This window comes from Astyanax mexicanus, chromosome 14, assembly GCF_023375975.1.
Source record: "Astyanax mexicanus isolate ESR-SI-001 chromosome 14, AstMex3_surface, whole genome shotgun sequence".
Taxonomy (NCBI): domain Eukaryota; kingdom Metazoa; phylum Chordata; class Actinopteri; order Characiformes; family Acestrorhamphidae; genus Astyanax; species Astyanax mexicanus.
Window position 1 is genome coordinate 32554065 of NC_064421.1, and position 20763 is coordinate 32574827.

Below are 20763 nucleotides of genomic sequence, written 5' to 3' on the forward strand. Positions count from 1 at the left end.
TATAAGTTTTTATTCTGTGTACATTTTCCTTCTGAACAACACTGAATCATATGAAGTACAAGATTAAGAGTCGTGATGAGAGTAATGTTACAATTAAGCTAAGGCTACTGTGCACTGAACTGACATTGCAGGATAGCAGCACAAAACATGAGCAGACATGCTGTAGTGCTACACCAACAAACTCTGGTCATATCACAATTCATAGTGGATGGGAAGTAAACAGGCTGGTTGAGTAGCTCTTGACCAGCACAGAATATGATATCATTTTATTTGAGTTTGATGGTCTAGCTGGTCTGTTAGTATGACCAGGGTGGTTTACCAGTATATCACAGTTAAGTTAGTTCATTAGTTGGATCAGCTGGGCTGTAATGTGGTGTAAATGCGACCAGAGTTTGCAGGTGTTACACTACATTGAGCCTGCTTGCGTTCTCTGGCGCTGTGCTGTGACGTCAGTTCAGTGTGTTGTAGCATTAGCTTTATTGTTGCCTTATTCTCATTATGACTTAAACGATTTTGTAATTCATAAGATCCAGTGATTTTCGAGAGGAAAATGTACACAGAATAAAGCATGCAGTGTTATGAATATCTTTACTTACCACAGAATGTGATGGAGTCGATTTTTTGAGAAGCCCATTTATTCTGCCTATTGAGAACTTCGACTTAGAACCTCAAATGTGCATAGGAGGACTACAGAATGACGCATGACTGCAGTGGTCTATTGAAAAGAAAAATTCATTTGGACACAATAATGTCTCATTTACTAATTGGTTCCTATAACAATTTTTTCAGCAATTTTTTCAGCAGTTGGACAGCAGTACTGAGGTACATTAAGCAGTAGAATAGCTATACTGAGACAAACTAATGGCTACAGTATTTTATTATATTATGGTAAATGTGTGACTAGACTATCACTGCTGAGATATAAAAAATGTTAAGTGTTCAATAAATACTTTTAAAATGAAGTTTTCTAATTGTGTCGTTTTGTTTGATTTCGGCTTCAGACAAAAATAAAATTGTTTTGATTCCTCACTAATTCTTACACCAAGGAAAATCATATAAAAAGTGTAAAAGGGTCTTACTATTTTTATTTTTAAAAGCAGGACCGATCAGTTTAGCCAGGTAACTGAAGCTTGTTCCATAGGAAAAGAACTAAAGAACATCTTTAGCCTCATCTTCAGTTATGCAGTTGGAGAAATCCTGATCTTTAGTGTCTCTTTTTCTCGCCCTTTTTAGCCCAAGGCTTTGAGTCCAGCTCAGAACGGTCCTTCTGGAGACGACAGCGGTGGACAGGGGACGATCAAGCGCTGTCCAACTTCTCCAAACCCCACCCCTACTCCTCCTCGCCCCGCCGCCTGTGTGCCCCCCAGGCCACCGCCCCCATTCCTGCCCCCCCACAGACGCAGAAGCTTAGGTAAAGAGCCCGCCGAGCAGGCGCAGGCAGAGCCAGGAGGGGATGATGGGAGTTTTAGGTTCTGGGAGTGGCTTCATGCTGAAGAGCGGGAAGAGCAGGAGGATGACAGTAAGCCTGGCTCCACCCAGTAGCCAGATGCTGCTCTGTGATTGGTAGATGGCCCTGCCAGTCCTCCTTACCTGTAGATCTGCAGTCTTCTTTATGTGGCTAGGGTTAGGCTTATGCTTATATTGATGGAATAGTAGAGAATGAAAGTGAATTTGCATTGTTTTCCCCCTATTTCTGAAATGTAGTCGATTATCCGTGACGTTCTTACCAGTTTCAAGGATAATTCAGTTTCATTCAGAATCAGTACACTGACACGGACACGAATAAGGTTTGTTTAGAGTAGTAAAAATAAGGCACTCAGCACAATGAACACTGTAGCAGCTTTTAAGCTTGGTGGTGGTAGTATCATGCTGTAGGCTTGTTTTGCCGCTAGTACATCACACAAAAAGAATGGAAGAAAGAGTTCTACTTCAGAGATATTTAGAATAACCTTAAATTATTGTATTCATTAAGGGGAAAATTGTGTGAATTAGATTTTTTCACCAAGCTATTGCATTAAACTTAGGAAGACCTCATGGTAAAAGTAGCCACTCTCTGCTAATGTGTGTGAATGGATTTGATACAGAGAGTAACAAAAATAAAAGAGAATGACATTGGTGTGTGTGTGTTTGTGTGTGGTCAGGTAACAGAGTTACTGCAGCTCAGCAGAATGGAGAGAGAGAAAGACAGTCGACCCTTCCCACAATCCCCAGCCGCAGGAGCAAGGACATTCCAGTGAGTCTGACTGCTCGCTTTACAGCAGCCGCTTCATCGCGGTTTGTTTTCTTTTGTTTATTTTAATGCCGTCTCCCTTTGCTGTTGCAGAAACCCATCAGTAACGGCCTGCCTCCAACTCCCAAAGTGCATGTGAGTAAACCAACCCTTTCTCATCCTTTGGAATGTGACACACACACACAAGCCACAGTGATTTTTGTTAAAGAGTTACCAGTTAAGTAAATGTTGTAACAAAACACAACCAACACAAAGTGTTTCTTTGTCATCTAGTTAACCCAAACGGGTAGATAGATAAATAGATATAAATTATGAATTTCTTTGATTTTACCAAATTGAAAACCTCTGGAATGTAATCAAGAGGAAGATGGATGATCACAAGTCATCGAACCAAGCTGAACTGCTTGAATTTTCACACTAGGAGTGGCATAAAGTTATCCCAAAGCAGTGCGTAAGACTGGAATGGTGGTTAACTGTGGTTAAGAACCAGGGTTTTAAATCACAATGAATAAAAAAAAAGAAATATGTACCTATTATTACAAATAATAAAAGCTAAAGGGAAAAACCTTGAATATTTAAATTGTATATATTATTAAATGTATATTATTTTGCCTGTGGTACACCTTTTATCAGTTGTTACAGTAATTATTAATTTAATCTATTTATATATCTTTTTTCAGAAGTCTTTTTTTTTTGGGCTTAAAAGAATGAATGTAATTACGTTGTTATTTAAGTCCATTTTAATTATATAAAACAAAAGGACAGCTTCTTAAACTCAGGGTGGTAATTCAATGTTTTTTGCTTGGTCCTCTGCAGATGGGAGCATGTTTCTCTAAAGTGTTCAACGGCTGCCCGCTGAAGGTCCACTGTGCATCGTCCTGGGTCAACCCAGATACCAGAGGTAGGAAATGAGAAATTCTAAATAATATCTTTAAAATAATTTCAACATTTTGTTTAATTTCTATTGTTTGGCACAAACTGTGGCAGCTATTTCACCTAGTTGTTCACCTATTGTTCCCATAACTGAGGATTGCCTGGCAGTTTAGAAATCTCTTTTGAATTAACTCAGAAAGCAGGGAATGACCATATTCAGTTTGAGCTGTCCTGCGGTATTTGAGGGGAAGTTAATTAAATATGCATATCTAAGTTTCTGAGTGTTGTATATTGATCTTGTGATTGTATTGCAGATCAGTATTTGCTTTTCGGAGCTGAGGAAGGCATCTACACTCTTAATCTGAACGAGCTTCATGAGACCACCATGGAACAGGTGAGAACACAAAAATACCCACTCTGATCAAACTTTCACAGATGGTAAAACATTTTAATTGATGCTGCTGAGTATTATTATACCCAGGTGGGTGATTTAGAGTATCAAGGAGAAACAAAGAGCCTGTTCTGGTAAAACCATGGTACATCTCTGTAAACGCTGCCAGGGTGCACATATATAATTTTTTTATTTCTAATTTTTCCCATGTTCTCCCCAATTTACACGGCCAATTACCAAACCCACTAATTAGGACTCCCCCTATCACTAGTAATGCCCCAACACACCAGGAAGGTGAAGACTTAACACATGCTTCCTCTGATACATGTGAAGTCAGCCACCGCTTCTTTTCGAGCTGCTGCTGATGCAGCATTGCTGAGCAGCCAGCGCGCTTGGAGGAAAGACAGACGCCCTGTGCTGTGAACATCATCCTGGGAGTGATGTGGGGAGAGAGCGCCATCTACCCACCCGGAGGGAGCAGTGCACATATTAATATGAGATATATGGCCTGTGTGGTCATATACTTCTGTTTCAAAACTTTCCTATCAGAATATTTAGTACGCTATTTGTTATACTACACATATCACAATATCATAAATTGTGTATAAGTTACATTCCATATGCATTTTCACACCTGTAGTTTACCTGTTTTGCTGGTTCTGATCAGTTGATGAGTTTTTTAACTTGGACCATTTCCCTCTCGGCTTGGTTTGTTTTCACACAGGTAAAAACATAAACACACTAAAATGTGCCCCAACAAACCGCACCCAGCATGTTGTCTCCTCTGATTGATACAGTATATTTGTGCAAATTTTAAACACACTGTTTTTAATGGGATGTAAGCAGATTTATGGATTTGTGCTGGCATGAGCGGTGAGCTCTGCGCATTTGGAGTTCAGTATGAAAACAATTAGTTAATAGCTGTAGTAATTATCTGGGTAATAAATCAAATTAAACTGCACCTGAACAACAGTTTAGCTCAGATATGAGGAGTGTTTTTACTAGTTGAGTCGGATCGATATCTCAACCAAAAACAAACCACTCTGGAGTTTATTTGGAACCAATCCAAAACCTTCTTGCGGGATTCGGTATGGTGTTTGGTCCGTACCTCACTGTGATATCTGCCGAAATGAACCTCGCTTAGGATGCAAACGAACCAGAGACCGTTTTAACCCGAGTAAATAGTGCTGGTGTGAAAACATTGGTTGCTTATTGCTGTTTCTTAGAATCTGCGTGATACTCCCAGCTCAGTTTGTGCTTTTCTTTGTCTCTTAGATATTTCCCAGGAGGTGCACATGGCTGTATGTGATGAACAACTGGCTTATCTCCATATCTGGTAAGATTTTTTCACCAGTAAGACCATTAGAAAAATATGGCCCAACAACAGTAGAAGCAAGACTGAGGGAGCCTTCACACCTACCTTGTTTAGCTTGGTTTAAAAAAAATGAGCAGATGTGAAAGATGCTGCAAACTACAGTTTGGACCAGTGGACCAAAATTTGATCTCAAAAAAAATTGAAAACTAAAAACTTTGTCTCAAAAAATTTGTGAACCCGAAAAAAATTTGTCTCCGACAAATTTTCGGAACCGAAAAAACTTCGCCTCCAAAAAATCTTGGTACCCAAAAAAACTCATCACCAAAAAAAATTTGGGACTCGAAAAAACTTTGTCTCCAAAAAATGTTGGTAACCAAAAAAATTTCGTCACCAAAAATTTTTCAGAACCGAAAAACTTTGTCACCAAAAATATTTGAAAACTGAAAAACCTTTGTCTTAAAAAAATTTGGGACACAAAAAAACTTTGTCTCAAAAAATTTTGGGAACTGAAAAAAGTTTGTCTAAAAAAAAATTCTAGACCCAAAAAAACTTTGTCTCCAAAAAATTGGGACTCTAAAAAACTTCGTCTTCGATAAATTTTGGCACCTGAAAAAACTTTGTCCCCAAAAATTTTTGGGACCCCAAAAAAAATTTGACACCAAAAAAATTTCATAACTGAAAAAACTATGTCTCCGAAACATTTTGGGAACATAAAAAACTGTCTCTGAAAAAATTTCGGGACCGAAAAAACTTCATCACCAAACAATTTTGGAAACTGAAAAAACTTTGTCTCTGGAAAATTTTCATAACCGAAAAATCTTTGTCTCCAAAAAAATTTGGTACTGGAAAATCATCAAAAAAAGAAAAGAAAAGAAACAAAACGGGTGTTGTGCTAAAATTGAACTCCCTTTTCAGTACATGTGCATCTCATGCAGCAGTATTGCCACAAAAGCTTGTGCTGGAGATTTCTATATCTACTGTAACTGTAGATTAATCCTTGATTCTAAACAGAAATAACACCCCCCCCCCCCCCCCCCCCAACCCATGAATGTAAGGGGAATTTAATTAATCTGTTAAAATAATTCTGCTGCATGATTCACAGTCAAGTCAAGTCGATATCTGTCAAGGAGGCAAAATGTGGCACAACACCTTATATGTATTGTCTAACTTTTTCAATATCATGCAGCCCTAATCTTTGTGTGTTTGTGGATTTTGCAGGTAAAGCATCCCAGCTCTACTGCCATAATCTGGCAGGCCTTTTTGAGCATGCCCGGCAGATGCAGAAGTTACCGGTCGCCATACCGACACACAAGCTGCCTGATAAAATCGTCCCTCGGTATGTTGTGGGTCAGAAATATTGCCTGAATGGCACTGACTAGTCCTAGTATATTCTTGTTTATTATGTTGTTTTTTTATTATTAGCCTAATTAATCATTATTATCATCATAATAAAGCCTAAATTCATCTCAGCCTCTGTTTGAGCAGATATTTTCTTGTGTTGTCCTGTAGGAAGTTCACAGTGTCCAACAAGATTCCAGACACAAAGGGGTGCCAGAAGTGTTGTGTAGGTGAGGGACACAAAGAAACTTCATTGGGTGTTTGATTAATACGGAAGCTCTGAGAATTGCTGCTTGATACTTTCTGTATAAAAAGATAACCTAACCTGAGCTGTGTTGTTTGCCATGTGTGTGCATGTTTGTGTGATCGCATGTGTATGTGTGTGTGTGTGTGTGTGTGTGTGTAGTTCGCAACCCATACACAGGGCATAAGTACCTGTGTGGTGCGTTCCAGTCCAGCGTAGTTCTCTTCGAGTGGGTTGAGGCCATGCAGCGATTCATGCTCATCAAGGTGAGGACCATGGGGGTGTGTGTGTGTGTGTGAAGTGAGGTGAGGGAAATACAGGTGCGCAAATGACTGATTAAAACCCTGACAACAGTCCACAGTCAGCCACCCCATCTTAGCCATGCTGAAGCGCCGTGCATGTTGAACGTGTACACCCCCGCTAGTTACACACAAATAAACGCGCTGCAGTGCAAATCCAGCTTTTACATTAACAATAAACAGAATAAAGAATAAATAACATTGTTATTCCCTAATTGAGCTGCTGGCGTACCTTTACTGCATAAACACGAAGGTCAGCATCCTCTTCTAAGACACACAAAAGCGTTGAGCTTTTAAAGGGAAGGGCAAATGACAACCTGATTGGTTAATTTTAGGTTACACCCAAAACACACACACACACATAAATTAAGAAAATTAGTACATGCCTTTTGTGCGTTAAGAGATTGATGGGTGTACTTAGCGGCTTTGCGTCCAGACTTGAGACCTGAGACTGGGAAGGAGATTCACCTTCCAGCAAGACAATGACCCTAAACATACAGCCAGAGCTACAGTGGAAAGGTTTAGAATGATCAAAGAATCTCATTGAGCTTCTGTGGCAAGACATGAAAACTGCTGTTCACAGACGCTCTTCATCCAACCTGGCTGAGCTTGAGCTGTTTCTCAAAGAAAAATGGGGGACAGTCTCTAGATGCGCAAACCTGGTTGAGAAAAAAAAACAAAAATACTTGCAGCTGTCTTTTCAGATTTATATTAAATTAGATTTATATTTTTGTTCTACTTTACAATTGTGTGCTACTTTGTGTTGGTCTATCACTTAAAACCACAAAATCTCTGCAAGTTAAGGGGTATGAATACTTTTGCAAGCCGCTGTATGTGTGTGTGCGCATAAGGAATGCAGCTTGTGTGTATTGTTGCTATCAAAGCATTAAAACTTACATTTATTTTACATTTCACATAATTAATGTGGTGTATTTGTGGTGTATTCTGTACCTAACCTGTGTGTATTTGTGTTTGTGTGTAGAGTATAGACTTCACGCTGCCTTGTCCACTGGAAGTGTTTGAGATGCTGGTGGTCCCAGAGCATCAGTACCCGCTGATCTGCGTGGCCGTCAGTAAGGGCAGCCAGCCTGACCAGGTGGTGACGTTTGGCACGGTTGACCCGAACACCCCAGCACCCATCTTCACCGAGCCCGGTATGAACTGTATGACCTGCTGTGGGGGGTATTTAATACTCAGTTTTATGTAGTAAAGCTTTTCTAGGTAAAGAGCTATGAAGTCCTGAGACTGTGATGGAACTCATATGTGATGTTATTTGTGTTTCAGACACGCCCCAGACGTGTGTCATCCACGTTACGCAACTGGAGAGAGACACCATACTGGTCTGCTTGGATCGTGAGTATTGTTTTGATTGTGGTCTCAATGTAACTCCTGAGCTTCCTAATTTGCGGAACATGAAATAAGCAGAAACTTAAGTTGTGTGTGTATAAATTAGTGGTCTTAATTGATGAAAAAAAATGTTCTCCAATTTGTTACAACAATTTTCTGTGATTTTTTTTTTTGTATAAAATGAAATTTTCACACCTGTAGTTGGTTTCTATGGTCCAGATCAGTTGATTAATTAATGAATTAATTTACTTGGAGCTTTTTCTCCCTCTGTTTGGTTTGGGTTCACACAGGCATAAACCTAAACGCACCAAAATGCGCACCAATAAACCACGCCAGCACATTGTCTCCTCAAATTGGTCAGAGTTGTCTGGCGCGGGAATATAATATATAAATGGTAAATATAGTGAGAAGATTCTGTGTTCCAGCATGTATCTGTGCAGTAAGAAAATGCTTTAACATAGAATGCTTACATTTTTTTTTGAATGCTTAAAAATGTTCTCAATGGAACGTTAAGCACAGATGTATTAAACGAGTGTCGTGGCTATGAGCAGTGAACGCTGCACATACTGCGCTCTTAGTGTGTAAACAGCATGGAGCATCAGAGACAGTGTTTATTCACAGCAGTATATTGTCTGCATGATTTATCAGACTAAACTGCGCCTTATCAGTTTAGCTGGGACGGATCGAGACCATATCACGTTGTCAAGAAAAAAAAAAGTGATTACAGCAAAAGTTGGATTCAAACTTGGTGGTGTAATTAATTGCGTAAAAAAAATAATAATGTGCTAATGAATCCTAAATAAACATTGCATTAATGCTTTATCGCTGACAGCCCTAATATAAATATATATATATTTCTGTGTGTGTTTTTGTGTGTGTGTATTTGCAGGTTGTATAAAGATGGTGAATTTACAAGGCAGGTTAAAATCCAACAAGAAACTATCTGCTGAACTCACCTTCAACTTCCAGATTGAAGCAATAGGTGAGTTAAACTTTGTGTGGGTTTGTATACAAATGCACCAGCAACCAAACCTCATTGTAAATTGTTGTGTGACCCATTAATCTGATGTTAATTAGAGCTTTTTGTGTATGTTTAGTTTGTTTGCAGGACAGTGTGCTAGCATTCTGGAGGCATGGGATGCAAGGACGCAGCTTTAAAACCAACGAGGTGGGTCTTTATTAGGATGTGATTAGGACAGTGTAACCATAATTTTGGTCTTTCGTTTTATTTTGTTTTATTTCATTTTATTTCATTTTTACAACCTTCCAATACCTTCACTGGCATAGGACTTAGTGATATGATTATGCTTAACTATATATTTTTTTATTCTTTTTTTTTTGCTTATTGTTTTTTACAGTAAGAAGCACCATAATTATTAACTGTTTAAAAACTTAAACACGTCTTAGTGCCTTGTTTAAATGTCAAGTGTGGAACTACTTTGAGCTTGTTAATGGTGTGAAAATAGAGATTTCTTTGCATGGGAAATGCTATGCCCCTATCAGTATCATTGTAAGTCTGTTGGAAGCTAAAAGTGCTGTATTTAGGAATGCTGGGAGAGAATTCAGGTGAGCTATTCGACAGAAGTTTGTACTCATCATGATTGTTCTCCTTTAAGAGAGCTAAAGGCGTCCATGCTGCTCTTCACATTGCTGATCAATACACTTATAATACTGTATGTGATTGTAGTTGTGTAGGCCTTACAGTGCTTATTGTACATTGATTATTAAATTATGTGTTAATGTACATACATTGTGTCTCTTCAAATCCCTTAAAACACACTTTTTCTTTACTGCACCAGATCACACAAGAGATCTCGGACAGCACGCGCATGTTCAGACTGCTGGGGGCCGACAGGTAAGAAAACATCTCACATCAGAAAATACAAGTGCAAACACTCAGAGCTGCAGAAAATGGGGCACAACCTGACACATTATTTTTTTTTAAATAGTGTTCAGTACTCATAGTTTATGAACAAAAAAATGCCACTGTTTTAAGTATAAAGGCCAATTTATGGATCTGTGTGGAACTTACATCATAGCCTACATGTATCCTACGTGTAGCCAAAAGTGTTAAAAGTATTTCCATTCATTTCTTGGGTATGTATAGATGCTTGGGTATAAAAGTGTAAAAGTACTGGTTTTAAAACTATTTAAAGTATAAAAGTAAAAGTAATATAAATAAAATATAAGTAAAATGCCACTATTGACAAAAGCTTAGGTTGATGTGCCACAGGAGCCTATAGTGCACTACCCTTCCTCCCCAAAACACATTTTTCTAAAAGTCATAATGACTATAATGTTCTATTACAATGTTAATGTTGATCAACTTGGGATGCACTAGGCTCCCTGTTTCAGACGCATATATGCTCATTGTAAATGAATGCATTTTAGTACAATGCAAATATAGCTAATACAATCTGTGAAGCTTGTGAAAGATTTTTAGGAATAAAAAGTATTTTAATGATTGTATCATATAAAATGTTTAAGATCAGGGGACTTTAAGTTTCTATGTGTCTTTTTATGTAGTCCATAATCATTTAAAAAATATATATCTTGCGTCATTATTTTGCTGAGAATCATTTTTTTTTCAGTTTCAGCCTTTTGACAGACCTGTTGTTTTTGAAGCTACACTCAATATAATCTGGAAAAATACCTGCTTATTTACCATTGACCAAAAGCATGTTTTACATGAACCAACTAAAATTACACATGACTACATACAAATGTACTTAGTGCTGGGAGGCTAATCAAATTAATTTGATTAATTAAATGACTGTTTTATTGTACATTTCAAAATAGCATAATTCATATTGTATATCTTGACATATATACCTGCCAGAATTATCTTAGAAGAAGTAGAATAGTATAATCCTAGGATAGTAGAATCCTGTAAAGAACTATTTTTATATAACAGTGACTTACATGTTTTAACTGATATAAGGAGGATATTTTTGCACTTTGTATGAAATAAAAGCTGTGAGTAAAGTTAAAGGGAGCTACTTGCTATTCTTTAAAAAGTAGCTGAATTATTTTTTAATAAAGATTTCATGAAAACTAGATTTCATGCAAGTTTTTCTCCCTTTAAAATTAAGTCCATTTGATGGATCTAAATGGTGTTTGCTCCATCTGCAATTAAAACATAACCGTAAAGCTTGTTTCAGTTGTTTAGTCAGAACTACAAAAATTAAAATTGTAATCAAGAATCACTCAAATATTTGATCACAAGGGACGCCGAGTGGTCCAGCGGTCTAATGCACTGCCACTATGAGCGGGAGGTCGCAGGTTCGAACCCCTGCTCATGCAGCTTTGCCATCAAGCTGCCGGCGCTCAGAGGGAGCAAAATTGGCCCTGCTCCCTCCGGGTGGGTAGATGGCGCTCTCTCCCCATCACGCTTAAAGGTGGCGCTGGGCAGCATGAGGCGTCTGTGAGCGGATGAATCGGAACCTAGACGCTGTGCTTTCCTCCGAGCACGCTAGCTGCTTAGGCAATGATTCATCAGTAGCAGCTCGAAAAATGGGGTGATTGACTTCACACGTGTCGGAGGAGGCGTGTGCTCGTCCGCATCCTCCAAGAGTCGCAGGTGCCACCAGTGATGGGTACGCACAAAGGGGTGGGACAGTTGGATGACCAAATTGGGAGAAAATATGGAAAAATCTGAAATAAAATTATATTAAAAAAAAATAATAATATTTGATCACAAAATATTGAGATTTTGTTTTTTATTATATCGCCCCTAGCTTTACTTATGCTCCATTTTCTGTTGTGCCCTGCTTATTCCACACACTTTACACTTTGGTTTCACAATACTATATTATTGTGAGTATAGTATTTGCTTGAAGTATTGAACCTTATTTGTGTGATTTATTTATTTATTTATTTATTTATTTTTTCCTTTACAGAACGGTGGTGTTGGAAAGTCGACCGACAGACAACCCCACAGCCCAGAGTAATCTGTACATACTTGCAGGCCACGAGAACAGCTACTGATCTCTCTCTCTCTCTCTCTCTCTCTCTCTCTCTTTTTCTCTCTCTCTGACACACTCACACACAAACATATATACACTAAACGACTTTCCACAGCCAAACAACATATAACACACTACATCCATCCCCCCCCCTCCAGCCATGTGTATAAGCTATGTGTGTGCACGTAGACATTCCTATAAGACCACATGTCCCTTCATGTGCAGCCAACCATTCTGCTAAACTACTGTACACTACAGCTCAGCCACAGACTAAACCGCACACTTACCACACTGTCTACTACCACACGATCAGCACCGGGAGACAAGACAACAACACAACCGTGCGCTGCTCCTCTCAACAAACACTACAAACAAACACTACACGACGTACTGTACACAACACAGTAACAACGACTACAGCAACAACACAACAACTGGCAACAGTGGCCAAACGAAGTTGTGACAAACAAAGGAACTAAATTAATGATTTAATTTATTTATTGTGGCATGCTACGGGAAGATCCACAGACGGCATCCTCTTTTAGTTTGTAGGGTTTTTAAACGTGTCACCGTTCCTGCTTGCAGCCTTTCCTCGTCCTTTCTTAGAGCCAGAGGAGCCGGTGGTCCGGCCTTTACGTCAGGGGTCCATAAACGACTCTGCATTCGCTGTTCCGACAGAGTGTTGTAACTTCTGTGTAGGTATGTGTTATTGCATTGTAACGAAAAATATATATAAATAATATATTCCTGGATTTTCATCTGCATTTACAATATAAGAACATGTACTTGCATAGAAGTTACAGTATGCTAGCATACTTATGTACATACTTTGGTTATTCGGACACCTGATAAGAAGCAGGACCACACGATAAAGTCCAAGTTTCCCCCCTACAGAGCCTACAGATCATTATACTGTACTATACTTCCCTTCAAGCCCTAAAGCAATATTTCAACTGTTCTTCATGTGTTAACATTGCTAATAACCAGTCAAAGCAGTAGATGAGTAGAGTTGTATTGTTTTAATTATATATTTATTTGTATTTAATTTAATTTTCCCTGTTGTATTTTCATTTAAAGACTTACCTGATGACTATAACTATGAACTGACCCATGCCAAGTCTTTTTTTTTTTTTAGAGGCGTCAGATTTATTTAACAAGCATAAAAGTATGTACTATAACAATATAGTACTATTTATGTGTAAACAAAATCATTTAGCGCAGGGTCTGGTGTGAAATGGTTCAGTTTTTAAAGAATGTACTAACTCAAATTTGTTTACAGTGCCGGTTTATTTATTATCCCAATGCACCTGATAACTAACCTACACTACTACAAACACCACACTACTACTCTATTGTTAAATACTAGAAAAAAATAGAGCTTTATATTGTATGTTGATGATGGTAACACAAAAAATTAACCAATTTGCTTTCCTTTGGGCACCGTACTGACATGCCAAAAGTCATGGGATAGCAGTATAGAAAATGATTGTAAAGTTTTATGTCAGGGGACAGCTGGGAAACAGCCACACCTGTATAATATATTACTGTATTTTTAGCATTATAAGGCACACTGTCAATAAACATCTATTTTCTGGTCTATTTTAATACATAAGGCACAGCAGAATATAAGGTGCATTTTATGCGACACTAGTAACTGGTAACTACTAGTAGAAATAGGGGTGTCACCATGTTTTCTCCCTTGAAAACTGTTTATTTGGGTGAGTAAAGCACTTCTGTTTATTTACAGCAAGCTTAGATTTACAGATTTCCACTAAAGCAGGAGCATTAGCATTTGCAGCTAACCGCTAACGGAGCCTACAGAGCTACACTGAGAAACCTTGAGTGTTCTGGTAAGCCATGGTGATATTATCTAGCGGTTTGTCCCACGTAGCTTGTTTTACCACGGTAAACACGCAGACTACAGTTTAGTATACTCGCCTCTGAACGGCTAAGGAGCTAGTGCTCAATGCGGTTTGCAGCTAATGCTAATGCTGCTCCAGGAGTGCTAGCCAGGGTTAGCAGCAGGCTACAGGCTGACAATACTCGCCTCTGAACGGCTAAGGAGCTAGTGCTCAGTGCGGTTAGCCAGTAATGCTGATACTGCTGGAGAACTAAACTAAAACTCCTGTATAACGCTGTACTTCAGCCTGAGTGGCTTTACTGCTCCTTAGAACCTGACTGGTAAAATACATACGTAAGATGCACTGACAGTTTTTGGGAAAATTAAAGGTTTTAATTGTGTCTTATAGTGCTAAAAATATGGTTTGTTGTGAGGTTTAACACTGGTCAGTGTGCTCATGGCAAGGCAGCTTGAATTATGGAAGTTTAGGCGAGGCCTGATAATGGTCGTGTGTGCATTTAACATTCCTTGATTCACAGGGTCAAGTGTGTCACAGAATACATCTTACCGTCATTACTACCCACAGTGGACAGCTCAGTGGATGGTGGTAATAGAGACCGGCAGCGTCTGGCTAACATTTTCCATGCAACAGACAAGAAAAATAACAGACATTGAACGTAGGCCTGTCACGAAAATTACCTTATTAATTTATCATACAGTAGTAGCAGCAGTAGGTAAAGATAAAAGTTAATATTTCCCAAACTATGATTAATATATTTTTTGGTTTGTAAAAAGTGTATAATTGCTTTATTATGCTATTATATTAGCAGTATGTCAGTGGCATTTAATGGCCTTAAAGTGAGGATAATATCGTTTATCTCAATAATTTCTCAAACGATATATCGTCCACTAAAATTGTTATTGTGACAGGCCTATTGAATGCTCACATTCAGAGCGGGAGACCCCACACACTCACATCCCACATATCAGTGCAGTGTTTCTGTGCACCTGTGAGACACTGTGAACAAGTTTGACTTAGTACAATTCTCCAGTTCCACACCAAATCCACTTTGTGTATCCTTGCTGTTTTGCTGTTCGTTAGCTGTGTTAACATTTCAGGTGAATTATTCCTTTAAGACTGTAAACTAAAAAAGTATTTTTGATTTCAGTGAGATGTTTCTCAGCCAGTGTTACAGAGTATATATAGACATATCTATCTAATATCTATATAAACAGTTGCCAAATGAAAATCATGAGATGATGATACTCATGTTCGGTCCACAACTATCAAAACACTTCCAAAAAATTCTGTATTGTCCGTTGAAGTCCATTAATTACAGTCGGTTGTATTGACTTTATAAGTTTTCTTTGGCCCGAAATGATTTATTTGATACACTATTTAATATATTCATCCATTCCACTTTGTGAAACCAACTGACCAACCCTAGTCAATTCCTTAACCATACTGATTGTAAGCAGGTTGTGTTATTTAACTTTAGTCTTATCATTGAGAATTTAGTCCAAATACAAAGATAGCAGCCATGTACCCTGTGATGCTTCAAATGCTAAAATACTCTCTTTTCATGTCTGGTTTTGACCCAGGCTTCAGCTTCAGCCAAGTCATTACTAGTCCTGGGCCAGTTCTGTAGATTAAGCAAGCTTTATTCTAAACTAAAAAAGGGAGATTTACTGTTTTGTATGTGGAGGCTAAACTCAAACCCAGTCTGTTTAGGTTAAGACTTCACACTGCTGTTTAAATCATATATTTGCCTTTTAAATGAAACACCAGAACTCAAATGAGACTTGATTCCATTTCAGCATAAGAAGACTAGTTTTATTTATGGGAAGATGGATTTCAGTTCATGATGGTTTGTTTTGTATTTTATTGCTTTTAACTGAAAGCCATGCCTCACGTTCTTGTTTGTTTGTTTGTTTTTGTTTTCTCAATTACGTAACATTACTAATCACTGTATTTGAGAAATTTGCACAGTTTTATACGGAATATAATGTGACATGTCACTGTTGGCAAGTGCATATGTGTTTTGAGATGTGCATAAAATAAGTAAATGCAGTAACACCACCCACACATGCATCGCTTTACACTACGGACATGTGCATTCGCACTCTCAAGCTGTGACGTCGTTAGGAGGTAGAATAGACTAATAGAGGTTACTGAGAAATCGTAGATCTGAAGAACATGGTGAGGACATGCAGCAGCGGTCAAATGGTTTGGACACACCTGCTTGGTTTTGCGCAATGTTTCTGTTTTTACATCTTAATAGAAAAGTTCTTAAACAGAGCTAATAATCCACATTATTACATATGCCAATAAATAAGAAGTTAAACATAAAAACATATATATTTGACGTTTTGATATGCAAAATGTTACACATACTCATATTTAGGAACTGTGAGATTTCTGCATTCTGCAGTCCACCAGAAAATATATATTCCGACAATATTTTGTCAGATTTTTAATCTGTTTTGTCCAAAATGGAAGCATTTTAGACCATCTACCATGAATTTGAAGTCTGTTTTTTTAGTCTTATCCCTTTCCTACCCAGTAGCTGGGAGGCTAAGGACTGGCATGTTTACCTGCATGGATCCAGCTAACTGCTAATGCAAGCTAGCATTACAACAGTTCAACACGCTTGGAGGAGAACACTAATAAAATAAGTAGTTTGACATAAAATCTAATTAACTTTTCTAATAAACTATTCAGATTCTTTCTTTATTATTATTAATTAAGCTGTTTTTAGCTCTAGATTTAGCTCTTCTTTTTTTAATTTTTGCTTTTAAAACAAAATAAAATCAGTTTTAATATGCCTTCCGGCTGGTGTGTCCAAGCTTTTGACTTATACTGTATTTTTGCTGTTCTCTGCCGCTGATCTCTGAAGTAACAAGATACAATGCAATGTCTTGCTGATGCAGTACGTGTAAATACGAGAGAACCCAGAGAACTCGTTTCAGCGTGTTTTCACTTTACGAAGATGTTTTAAACGCGTTCCCCTTACACTCAGAGTGTTTATTGTCGTGATTACTGAATGTTCACTTCTTCAGGAATGACTTGAGTTATGTGTGTCTTGTAGAAAGGGCCAGATTTTGCGACGGTCTCTCTGAAGACGCTTCCTAAAGAATCAAATTCGTCAGGTTCGTTGATTAACCCAGGGCTAAAATATTTTAATGCAGTTAACGTTCATTTCCGACTGTGTCGTCTAGAAGATGATAATAATAATGATGATGATGTAAAGCTGCATTCTGTGAGGCTTCGTTCTCTTTTTTTCTTAACAGTTTATTTTTTGGAAAGATTTCCAGACAGGCTGCTTGTGTGACAGATTGGGGCTTGCTCTGTGTTTTCACTCAAGCCACACTGTGTACCAGTCAAAACATGCAGGGGGATTTCATACTGAGGTATTTAAAGTAGTTAAAGACATGATTATGTAATCAGTCGTACTGTTTGAAGTAGTTTGGAAGCATTTAATACTATATTACCAACTGTGAATTCAATAAATAATAATAAATGTGCTATGAGGATGTCTTCTTGAGCTAGGTCACAAAATAAATAAAAAAAAACATTTTTGTTTATTTTTGTTTCTATAAAGAACAGTTAAGTCTGAAAAACCTTAACAGTGAGGAAAAAAGGTCCCTTAAGTGTTTTTTCTGTGTATGTATATATACATTTATTTCACATTTTTTACCAGCTGCTACTCTTTTCGAGCCTACACCTCTTTTCGAGCTGCTATTGATACAACAACTGAGTAGCATCACAGCGCACTCAGAGTAAAGTGCAGCGTCTGGGTTTCGATACATCAGCTCACAGACGCCTTGTGCTGATTGACATTACCCTAGGAGTGATTATGGAAAAGAGCGCCCTCTACCCACCCAGAGAGAGCAAGGCCAATTGTGCTTTCTCAGGGTTTTGGCAGCTGATGGCAAGCTGCATGACTGGGATTTGAACCAGCAATCTCTCAATCATAGTGGGAGTGCTTTAGACCGGAGTGCTTAGGGACCCTGGCCACTTAAGCTTTTAAAATGTTGTTCCACACATGCTTCTTTCAATACATGAAAACGATTGTTTTGTGGCCTAGCTCAACAAACCATTTATAGCACCTTTATTTATACAAGAGTTTACAGATCTTTATACTGGAGTTAGGCTATATGGTGATACTTTATCATATGGTGATACATTTTCCTATACTATTATTTTTTAAGCATAACTACATTTATTTACGAAAATAGTTGTAAAAATGTACTTGTTGAATTGCAGTATATTTTAAATGAAATTCACTGTACTCAATATGGAAAAGTATATGAACAATGTTTCTTTATGGATCTGTCGCTACTGATGCATTTTGAATGCAATCACATTCATCAAGATAAATGTATTTTTTCCATATCAATTAGCTCTTAAGTATAGATTAAAGTACTGTAAGCTAGGCACCAGAGGTACAGTACCAGTCAAAAGTTTGGAAACCTTCTCATTTAGTTTTAATTTTATGTCTTTGTTCTCTACATTGTACATAAATTAGTTTTGAAGACATTAAACAAACCAGAATGTTTTATATAATCGCAGTTTTACGCTCGAGGTTCATGATATAACATGTAATATTGGCACTGCTGTGCTGCAGCCTCATGCCTACGGCCACAGCACAGCAGTGCCAATATTTACACGTTATAGCATGAACCTCGAGTGTATTATTGCGATTATACGACAGTTCCATTATCGCTGTTTATTAAAGGATTTGAGTTAAAAAGGGTGAGCATTTTTTTTTTAATAGTTCCATTGCTGCTCTGTTTGTAGCTGCACTGTTTGGCTTGTAAGCGCTGCATCGTTGCTAGTTTACTTGTCTGTGGCGGAGCTCAACCCCTCCCCAATCATCTCAGCAGCTGAGTTTTACATCTGGTGATTGTGAAAGCCAAACACTAATTTATTAACTGGTAATACATAATACATTTATGTGTTCCCCCTCATAGTTTTGATGTCTTCATGTCATGTACAATTACGATTTAATTTACAATGTAGAAAATATTAATAATAATGGAGCAGGAGACTCTACACTTTTGACTGGTACTGTCTTTAAATATGTTTTAGTATTTTTTTTATATTAAAGTTTTTCCCACACCATACCATAAGAAGCTGATAAATGATAAGTTATATACTGTTATTAGCTTTTATAGCATTATAATTTATATAATTTAGATTTCGTCCAAGTTATGTACTTCAACAGGCACTTCAAGACTCCACATATACAGTGAGGAAAATAAGTATTTGAAAACCCTGGTACTTTGCAAGTTCTCCCACTTACAAATCATGGAGGGGTCTGAAATTTTTATCTTAGGTGCGTGTCCACTGTGAGAGACGTCACAATGTATGATTTTTGTAAATAATTTGTTTGTGTGTTACTGCTGCAAATAAGTATTTGAACACCTGTGAAAATCAATGTTAATATTTGGTACAGTAGCCTTTATTTGCAATTACAGAGGTCAAACATTTCCTGTACTTTTTTCACCAGGTTTGCACCAAACACTGCAGCAGGGTTTTGGCCCATTCTTCCACACACACAGATCTTCTCCAGATCAGCCAGGTTTCTGGTCTGTCACTGAGAAACACGGAGTTTGAGCTCCCACCAAAGATTTTCTATAGATTGGTTTAGGACCGGAGACTGGCTTGGCCACTCCAAAACCTTGATATGCTTTTTACAGAGTCACTCCTTGCTTATCCTGGCTGCGTGCTTTGGGTCATTGTCATATTGGAAGACCCAGCCACAACTTATCTTCAATGCTTTAACTGAGGGAAACAGAGGTTGTTCCCCAAAATCTTTGATAACATGGCCCTGGTCATCCTCTCCTTAATACAGTGCAGTTGATGATGCTTCCACCCCCATGCTTCACAGTATTGATGGTGTTTTTGGGATGGTACTCATTATTATTCGTCCTCCGAACACGGCGAGTGGAATTAGGACCAAAAAGTTCTAAATTTCCTAAAATACTAATTTTCCTCACTGTATTATAGTACACCCATCAGCCGAAACATTAAAACCATCTACCTGTCGATGCATGGACTCCACAAGATCTCTGAAAGCGTCCTGTTACAGAAACAGGTCCTTGAAGTTCTGCAAGTTGAGATGTGGAGCCTCCATATGAGTATTAATTATTATGGGGCATCCATGACGCAGGTTGGAGCACTTTTTAATAGGTACTGAACATCCTGAACAACTGTTTTGGACAGTTCACAGTTTGGTTCATGTTAAAATGTCTCAAATTCTTATGCTAGCCTGTTTTTTTTCTTGTTCTTTTTGCTTCTAACACATCAGCTTTCAGAACTGACTGTTCACGTACTGCCTAATGTGTCCTAATGTAACCAGATCATCAGTGTTGTTCACTTTAGGTGTCACTGGTTTTAATGTTATGGCTGTTTGGTGCTTTTCTCATGATAAAGAAAATACACATGGCCATATAAAGACATCAGTGTTATTTAGCAGTGTTCACACAGTGTCAATAATGCGTAGCACCAAAAGTTGTTTGAGTACTAATAGCGCCCCCTTGAGAATGTTCGAGGACTAATTGCGCCCCCTTGAGAATCTTCAAGCTGCGTAAAGAATTAACGTGTTTCCACCCTTCAGAATGCAGCTTTCGTCTCAAAGCGACGTGGCGTAGGTTTATCTGACGAAGTCGTTTGTAGCACGTGGTAACTAAACGTTTTGTCGGCTGCATTAACATATTCGATTCACACTGCGATGCACATGACCTGTAAATAGTGTAAAATAATATTTGGTTTTACAGACTGTACAATCGTCTATATTTTGTTTCAAATGTGAAACTGATCTATGAGACTGAGGTAACACATTAAAAGGAGAAAAGAACAATAATCATGTGAGTGTCCTTGTCTTTTTTACCTTATAAGCATGCAGAAAATCTCAC

General features: G+C 38.0%; 1 protein-coding gene across 3 annotated transcripts in view; it reads left to right on the forward strand.

The window, feature by feature from the left end:
• map4k3b (mitogen-activated protein kinase kinase kinase kinase 3b) overlaps positions 1–20711 on the forward strand; it is a 50541-nt gene extending 29830 nt beyond the window's left edge. For all 3 annotated transcript variants that reach the window (XM_022672741.2, XM_022672742.2, XM_049463489.1), the window contains 15 exons: positions 1234–1411; positions 2142–2233; positions 2324–2365; positions 3047–3131; positions 3418–3497; positions 4770–4830; positions 6028–6145; positions 6319–6377; positions 6554–6657; positions 7673–7844; positions 7975–8043; positions 8927–9019; positions 9135–9205; positions 9837–9892; positions 11937–20711. In XM_022672741.2, coding sequence (XP_022528462.2) covers positions 1234–1411; positions 2142–2233; positions 2324–2365; positions 3047–3131; positions 3418–3497; positions 4770–4830; positions 6028–6145; positions 6319–6377; positions 6554–6657; positions 7673–7844; positions 7975–8043; positions 8927–9019; positions 9135–9205; positions 9837–9892; positions 11937–12024 — 1368 coding nt within the window. In that variant the 3' untranslated portion in view covers positions 12025–20711. The remainder of the gene's footprint in view (positions 1–1233; positions 1412–2141; positions 2234–2323; positions 2366–3046; positions 3132–3417; positions 3498–4769; positions 4831–6027; positions 6146–6318; positions 6378–6553; positions 6658–7672; positions 7845–7974; positions 8044–8926; positions 9020–9134; positions 9206–9836; positions 9893–11936) is intronic.
• Positions 20712–20763: the final 52 nt, after the last annotated feature.